General features: G+C 40.8%; 1 protein-coding gene across 2 annotated transcripts; it reads left to right on the forward strand.

Moving 5' to 3' along the window:
* The first annotated feature begins 147 nt into the window (after window positions 1–147).
* On the forward strand, window positions 148–8,357 carry ENY2 (ENY2 transcription and export complex 2 subunit). 2 transcript variants are annotated; one of them, XM_079984578.1, is made up of 6 exons: window positions 148–282; window positions 3,589–3,659; window positions 5,535–5,636; window positions 6,223–6,293; window positions 6,868–6,942; window positions 8,107–8,357. In XM_079984578.1, exons 3-6 carry the CDS (start codon window positions 5,569–5,571, stop codon window positions 8,181–8,183), a joined length of 291 nt encoding a protein of 96 aa, XP_079840704.1. In that variant the 5' UTR covers window positions 148–282; window positions 3,589–3,659; window positions 5,535–5,568; the 3' UTR covers window positions 8,184–8,357. The 2 variants fall into 2 exon arrangements, with proteins under 2 accessions (XP_079840704.1, XP_079840705.1); XM_079984579.1 differs by lacking the exon at window positions 148–282 and adding an exon at window positions 374–520.
* The last annotated feature ends 101 nt before the right edge of the window (window positions 8,358–8,458 follow it).

The following is an 8,458-nucleotide window of genomic DNA, read 5'->3' on the forward strand; positions in this document are numbered from 1 at the left end:
CCTCCTACGGTTTGCCCGAGTCGAAGCTGCCGAAAGGGATTGTGGGAGACATAGTTTCATCTCGAGACGGGGGGTGGGGGCTCTAGCAAAGCGGGCGAGCGGCTGGAGGGCCTTCTGGGAGTTGTAGTTCTTTTGCCTAACCAGAGCTCGCAGAGTTCGCAACCAAAGACTACATTTCCCATGCATCCCTGCGGCGGGAAAGATTAGGCAGGGCGTTGAGATTTCTGTTAAGTCTTGGTCTCGGGAGCCGGACGGGAAGGGATCGGGTCTCCTCCGGGGCAGGTAATCCGACTTGTCGGCGGCAGGGGTGTGTCTGTGGGGGGTCGCCTAGACTGAAGAATGGCTCCCTTTCCTCTCCCTCCTTCTCCCTTTTCCCGATCTCCCCACTTGGAATTGACTACTCTCTCTTTCTCTCTCCCCCCCTCCCCATTTCCAGATACGGGGGTCGAGAAAGGCTCTTTTTTCCAGATCCAAGTTCCCCAGTGTAAAATCGGGGTGGCTGTAAATTCGCCTGACTTCAGTAGGTCGCATCTGCGTGTTTTGGAAATTTGCTGGCCAGGCAACTAGAAACGTGCACGCATTTAAAATGAGATGGTGATTCAGGGTGCGTTCTCACGTTAAACGTGACTGTGGCGTGTGCACGCCGGAGTTTCCCCCACTCTGAGAACACATAACTCCTGATTGGTACACCAGTGTATGCGCTTCTGGTTTTGCTGCCGTGCGATAAGCCAATTGACCAGCCTGGTTTTCAGTATGATTTATTGGCAGCAGTTCTACAGGGCTTCAAATAGGGATCTTTCTGATCCTCTGTGGTGCAGAGTGGGATTGTCCACCAAGTGCTTTACAGTGGTACCTTGGGTTACATACACTTCAGGTTACATACGCTTCAGGTTACAGACTCCGCTAACCCAGAAATAGTACCTCAGGTTAAGAACTTTGCTTCAGGATGAGAACAGAAATCGTGCTCTGGCGGTGCAGTGGCAGCTGGAGGCCCCATTAGCTAAAGTGGTGCTTCAGGTTAAGAACAGTTTCAGGTTAAGAACGGACCTCCCGTTGCTGCTTCCAGCTTCTGTTTTCTGCTTTTTGCTGAGCTCTGTCCATATGCCTTCCTATGTTCTCTGCAAATGCAGAAAGACTGGGGTGGAAAGACATCATTGGTGACTACAAATAGTGACCATCAATTGCATTAAAAGCATTACAGTTTTAAACAGGTATAGGCAAACTCGGCCCTCCAGATGTTTTCAGACTACAATTCCCATCACCCCTGACCACTGGTCCTGTTAGCTAGGGATGATGGGAGTTGTAGTCCCAAAACAACTAGAGGGCCAAGTTTTCCCTTGCCTGGTTTTGAAGGACAAATGCTTTGTTGTTGTTTTTTACTTTTAAATTTGACTCGTTATCATAATGACTTTGCTTCATTATTTCTGATCAGTTTTCCCAATCTTCTTCCACCGACTCTTCTCCCTGGTCTCAGATTCTGCCGGTCATTTCAGCCAATTCCATATAGTCCATTATTTGCATCTGCCATTCTTCCAAGGTGGGTAGGTCTTGTGTCTTCCAATGCTTTGTGATGAGTATTCTTGCTGCTGCTGTAGTGTACATAAAAAAAGTTCTATCCCTCTTTGGCACCAATTGGCCGACCATACCCAGGAGAAAGGCCTCTGGTTTCTTCAAGAAGGTATATTTAAATACCTTTTTCATTTCATTATAGATCATTTCCCAGAAAGCCTTAATCCTTGGGCACGTCCACCAGAGGTGAAAGAATGTGCCTTCAGTCTCTTTACATTTCCAACATTTATTATCGGGCAAATGATATATTTTTGCAAGCTTGACTGGAGTCATGTACCACCTGTATATCATTTTCATAATATTCTCCCTTAAGGCATTACATGCCGTGAATTTTATACCTGTGGTCCACAACTGTTCCCAGTCAGCAAATATAATGTCATGTCCAATATCTTGTGCCCATTTTATCATGGCAGATTTTACCATTTCATCCTCAGTATTCCATTTCAACAGCAGGTTGTACATTTTTGATAGTGTCTTAGCTTTGGATTCTAACAATTCTGTTTCTAATTTTGATTTTCCCACCTGGAAACCAATTTTTTTATCTAAATTATAAGCCTCCCTTTTTTTGAAAATAATGGAGCCAATCTCGCACTTTATCCTTTAATTTCTCAAAACTCTGCAATTTCAATTTGTCACCTTCCTGTTCCAAAATCTCCCAATATTTTGGCCAATTGGCCTCCATATTAAGTTTTTTCAAAGCCTTCGCTTCCATAGGTGATAGCCACCTTGGGGTTTTATTTTCAAGTAAGTCTTTGTATCTTGTCCAGACATTAAACAATGTTCTTCTGACAATATGATTTTTGATAGCCTTATGCACTTTGACCTTGTCATACCACAGATATGCATGCCACCCAAAAGCATTATCAAAACCTTCTAAGTCCAAAATGTCTGTGTTCTCAAGAAGCAGCCATTCTTTCAGCCAGCAAAAAGCTGCTGATTCATAATACAACTTAAAGTCCGGCAGGGCAAATCCACCTCTGTCCTTTGCGTCAGTAAGTATTTTAAATTTTATTCTGGGCTTGCCCTGCTAGACAAATCTAGAAATATCTCTCTGCCACTTCTTGAAACAGTCCATCTTGTCTATTATTTGTAATGATTGAAACAAAAACAGCATTCTTGGCAATACATTCATTTTGAGAACGGCAATTCGGCCTAACAAGGAAAGCTTCAGGCTTGACCATATTTCAAGATCTTTTTTCACTTCTAACCAGCATTTCTCATAATTATCTTTAAACAAATTCACATTCTTAGCAGTCATGTTCACCCCTAGGTATTTTACTTTTTTTATCAATGTTAGACCTGTCTCCTTCTGAAACCTCTCTCTCTCGTTTGGTGCTAAGTTTTTCTCCAAAACCTTAGTTTTTAATTTATTCAACTTAAAACCAGCCACCTGACCAAATTCCTGGATTAATTCCAAAACCCTTTTAGTACTAGATTCTGGCTCCTGTAATGTCAAAACTAAATCATCTGCAAAAGCTTTAAGTTTGTATTGTTTAGCTCCGACCTGGATACCTTTAATCAGATGGTCTCTTCTAATCATGTTTAGCAAAACCTCCAGGACCGAAATAATTTAAGATCTATCTACAGAAACATTGTAAAATTATTGAATGTTAATGACCTTGGAATGAAATGAAGTGGTTCTAGTAATAAGATAAAAGAAGAATATGCAAGAAGGGATGGATATTAGATGAAAATTTGAAGTTTGAATATGTGAGGATAAATAATTTAAGGGTAAAATAAGAGGCTATGAATTTGCTGAACAAATTTTTAAATGGAATACAAAAAAGGGAGGTGTGAGGAAGTCACGAAAACAGGTAAATGAATGTAAGATATTATAAAAGAGGGATTTTTGGTTTTTATTTTTCTTTTCTTTTTATGTTGGATTTTGGTTTTTGTATTTTTGTATTTTTTTTGTGTGTTACTACTTTGTAACTCTTTTCTGTTAAAAAATTTAATAAATATTATTAAAAAAAATATTTCTGATCAGTTTTAAAACTATCAATTGTATCTTCCTTGCAGAGGAAGCGCTGAAATCCGTGGTGATTGAAATCCGTTTGGGAACAGCATATTGTGTGTTCCTTTCTTAAAACGTAAGTTTCTCGTCATTCCTCTAGACCAAAATTTCCAAACGTGCACTTTTTGGCTCCTGTCTTTTACTTTCCCCCTCACAATTTACATTTACTTTTATATACCCCTTTGTGTATGAAGTGAAGAGTCATAGCTCATAGACGGTGCTTTTGCTTTATATGTAGAATGTCCCAGGTTAAGTTCCCAGCATCTCGGAGCAGGGCTGGGATAGATCCCTAACTGAAATACTGAAGGACCAGTAACAGTCAGTGTAGATCAAGGGTCCAATGGAGCACAGGCAGTAGCCTGCACGAGGGGAGGAAAATCTCTTTATCTAACTTGAGATGCACCATTCCTACATCAAGACAGCGAGAGACTTTCATCAAACAACACTTTCAGCCCAGTGCTGGTGCATCTGATATCTGCTTGCCCAAAGCTGCAGATCAATCAAAACATGTGGGGTATCCATTATTGGGATTCTAAAATGATTTTTTTTTTATTAAGAACAAATATTGGAGGGTGGGAGGAGAGATTTAGATTGATGTTGGAGGGGGAAGTCTTAACCCTTTCCCTTTTACAGTATTTCCTGAATTTAAATTGCCCCCAGCTGTTAGTGGTCTCAAAGAAGAAACAAGACTGTTTCCTGTAGTGTACCTTCCTCTTTGGGGCTAATGGTTGCTTTAGGGTTGATTTTAAATGAGTGGGGGGATGGCATAGACAGGAAGATACACCCCCTGCCAAAAGCCCACACTCATTTTCCCTGTCCCCAGCTGTTCCTAACTGAAGGGGGGGGATCCATATTTAGTTTTGCCAGAAAAAATTTGACTATCATAATAAATAAAACAATGAGCTCATTTTCACAATATGCTAAGCCAAACTATGACTTACGGAGCCCACAAAAATGTACATGGTTCCAGAGAGGAGCTTTAAGCTGTTTTACTCCTCCCTGGTCCTTTTTAATGCTGCAGTGCACTGAACTAAGTTGTTTTGGACTACATCTCCCATTAGTGCTGGCCAAGGATGATAGGAGTTGTATTCCAGAACATTTGGAGGGCACAGGCTGGCAAAGGCGACTGTATACACTTACTTGGAATTAATTGCATTGAATTTAATAGGACTTTGTTCCAGTAAATGTGCCTAGGATTGGCACCAGGTCAAAATGTTGGGAACAAAGAGCCACATTTATTGGGAGTGGTTTGGAATTTGTAAAAAACTATTAAGAAAACATTGCACTTGCGTATGATCTCACTGTTCTGGTCTAAGAAAATCATTGTGCTTGGCTCTTGAATCAACAACGGAAGTTGTTGTCTTGCCACTGAGGTCCTTGTGTCAGATGCAAAGAATGGATTTATGTAGTATCCGACTATAAAAACAGAACCAACTTACAAAACACTGGAAAATCTCAGAACAGGTCTGTGTACTTTGTGATTCCCCCCTGATGAAACCCTGCCCATCCAACCATGCATTGTCAGCTTCTGAGACTTTTCCTGTTACCAGTGTGGTGTAGTGGTTAAGAGCGGTAGTCTCGTAATCTGGTGAACTGGGTTCGCTTCCCTGCTCCTCCACATGCAGCTGCTGGGTGACCTTGGGCCAGTCACACTTCTCTGAAGTCTCTCAGCCCCACTCACCTCACAGAGTGTTTGTTGTGGGGGAGGAAGGGAAAGGAGAATGTTAGCCGCTTTGAGACTCCTTAAAGGGAGTGAAAGGCAGGATATCAAATCCAAACTCCTCCTCCTCTTCTTCTTCTTCTTCTTCTTCTTCTTCTTCTTCTTCTCAAGTCTCTGGCAAGCAGCCACTCATGGGCTATATTCACCTTTTTTGTGTACACCCAGTTTAGATGGGTGGTAGATGTTGTGTCTCAGTAAGCTTCATCTCTGCATTTTTTATTTTTTTTTTAGTAGATCGGTTGTTCACAGATAGACTCCCCAAAAAATGAATAAAGATGCCCAAATGAGAGCAAGCATAAACCAAAAGCTAATCGAAACAGGAGAACGAGAACGGTAGGTGGGCTTTGTTTCTTGTTCCACATGTAGGAATATATTGCATCACTATGGCTGCAGTCTTAACCCCACATGGTTAGGATTGGAGACTTCTGTGTTCGTTACTAGGGGGAAAAGGTGTGTTAATATACGAAGAGTCCTTCTGGATCAGGCCAGTGGCCCATCTAGTCCAGCATCCTGTTCTCACAGATGCAGAGGAGAACCTGTAGCCAGTTGGTATCACTCAGCCTAACTAAGTGTGATTGTAGAGACAATAAAATTGGTGGGTGGTAGGGACCATGCATGCTGCCCTTAATCACTTGGAGTAAAAAAAACTACAAATATAGCTGGTTTGGGATTTTGCTTATTGGGTCTATGTTAGCTTTCTAATTCAGGTTGTTGGACCCCTCTGCCCCAGCTAGCATGGCTGCAGTCCAACAACATCTGGAGGTTTACAGCTGTGTCACCCTTGGATTAGGTTTGGCCAGTGCAGATTCCACATTCCAAGCATTTCTTTGTGCTAATCTCTCTTATGTGTGGTAGTTTATATTTGGGGCTTGATAATGCGGTTTACTTTACTGTCCTCTAACGACATGTTGTTTTACAGCCTTAAAGAGTTACTGAGAGCCAAATTAATCGAATGTGGTTGGAAGGACCAGCTGAAGGCACACTGCAAAGGTAATTGTCGGTTGATCTCGGTAATTGTGAATGTATTGACAGAGCTAAGCCATTTAAGTACAAAGCATATGGAAGTGAGTGCCTATATATCTGCATTTTAAATACTGATAGATTTTTTTAAAAAAAACCACCTGACTGTTTCTTTCCATCTCCATTCTAGCAGTTTTAAGCACTGCATTTTAGACCCACTTCCTTCTAGAAACAAAATGTCCATTTCCCAGAAGATTTATTCCACCTTATAGTGCATAATCATCAGCTGCTTAAAATTTCTATTAAAAAAAAGTTTAATTTTTCTGTTTATTATATTTATACCCAGGCTATGCTTCTAACAAGCTAAATCTGATAATGATTTCAGAATTAGGTTGACGAAGGTTCCTACTTTTATATGGTCACTAGTTCGAGTATATTTTTCCTTCCTATTTCTGTATAGGTCCAATGCAGACATGACACATCTGATCACTTAAAGTTAAATGTGTAAATGCGCTTTGGAATGAACCCTAATACATGTGTTGAGTTTTTTCATGTTGGCTAGTATCATTTTCTAATTTGAAGTATTGTGTGTAACCTTGCTTAGATGTCATCAAAGACAAAGGCCTAGAGCATGTCACGGTTGACGATTTGGTGGCAGAAATTACTCCCAAAGGCAGAGGTAAGAGAACTAACATTGCTTTGACACATACGCAAAGAACACTGATGTGTATCTGGCTGAGATTTATGTACTGCTGCATCTAGGACAAGGAAAGTGAATCTGGACCTCAACGTCCATCATTCCTAATCTTTGGCCATATTGGCTGGTCCTGATGGGAGTCGGAGTGCAACAACACCTGGAGAGATGCACCTTCTCCATCCTTGATCTAGGAGAATGCCGCAATTGGTTTACTGTAAACAAGATTCTCTGTCATCTTGAGGCATGTACCTAATGGTGCTCATTTACTTAATTGCGAAGAGATGAATTGAATGTGTTTAATGTGATCAGCCATAGGCAATTAGGAAAGAAAGAAAGAAAGAAAGAAAGAAAGAAAGAAAGAAAGAAAGAAAGAAAGAATTGTTCTGAGTGAAGCACTGGCACCAGCACAGCTCTAGCCACATGCAACTAGTCTCATGTAACAACTGGACATGCACCCTCAATATTATCAGAAAATGCATTCAGCTAGTTCAGTATTTCCTGATGCGTATTAATGGCTTGGATCCTAATTAGTTCTCAGTGATTGGAAGGGCCTCTTCTGTTTTGTCCAAGCAGAGTTCATTGTGGATCACAGCAAATTAAACCACTGGCAATAATTAAAGGACATAGAATTGAGTTATAACACAAAACCAGATACAATAATTTCAGGTAACATCAAAGTTTAATTCAGCCTAGCCTGACTGCCTGGCATTTTTTTACAAACCCATAAAGACTAAGGGTGGGGGATTTCTCTTAGAAGAGGATGACACAAACGTGCCACTGTGCAAAAGTTCATATGATCCATCAATCCAAAGACAGCCCATGGGCTATAGATTGCGACCTGCCAGATGCTCAACAACTCAGACAAACCCAGAGATACCAACTTCCCAGTAGACCGGAACTATACATGGCTGTTGAGCTTTGTAGAGCCAAAGTTCTGATTTCATGGGGTTTGTTATTAATCTGGGCTAAACAGGATGAATCTCGAGGGATATAAAATTGGGCTCTTCACTTTGTATGTATTCTATAAAAATGGTGTTTGCACTGCAGCACTTGTAAGCTCCTGTTGTCACATGTAATGTAGCTACAGCTTGATTTCTCACATCTTTTCCGCACTCTCATCTCTTGCTGCCTATTTTTACTTTCCAGCCTTGGTACCCGACAGTGTAAAGAAAGAGCTTCTACAAAGAATAAGAACATTCCTCGCTCAACACGCCAGCCTTTGATTTCTTCCATTGAGTCTTACCGTGTTGTATGACGTGAATCTTGCCAGAAACTGGAAGACGTTTTTCCATGCTTTAGGGTTGAAAGTTCACTTTTTTTTAATGTTTAGTTACTGGAAGTGTACTTTGCTACATTGACTTCTTAATTCTTGCTATTTTAATAAAAAATAAAATGAACTGCTTGTGGGTGTATGTTAGAAAGAGATGCCATTTCTTGCCATTAAAAGGTTATTGTGTCGCTTAACATGATTAACATCTTTTTCATCACTATTAACTAC

This window comes from Podarcis cretensis (genome assembly GCF_951804945.1).
Source record: "Podarcis cretensis genome assembly, chromosome: 7".
Taxonomy (NCBI): Eukaryota; Metazoa; Chordata; class Lepidosauria; order Squamata; family Lacertidae; genus Podarcis; species Podarcis cretensis.

Coding starts and splice junctions, on each gene's coding strand:
- ENY2 (XM_079984578.1), top strand. CDS start 5,569: ATGAATAAAGATGCCCAAATGAGAGCAAGCATAAACCAAAAGCTAATC. Junction 5,637..6,222: donor GAAACAGGAGAACGAGAACG/GTAGGTGGGCTT, acceptor GTTGTTTTACAG/CCTTAAAGAGTTACTGAGAG. Junction 6,294..6,867: donor GCTGAAGGCACACTGCAAAG/GTAATTGTCGGT, acceptor AACCTTGCTTAG/ATGTCATCAAAGACAAAGGC.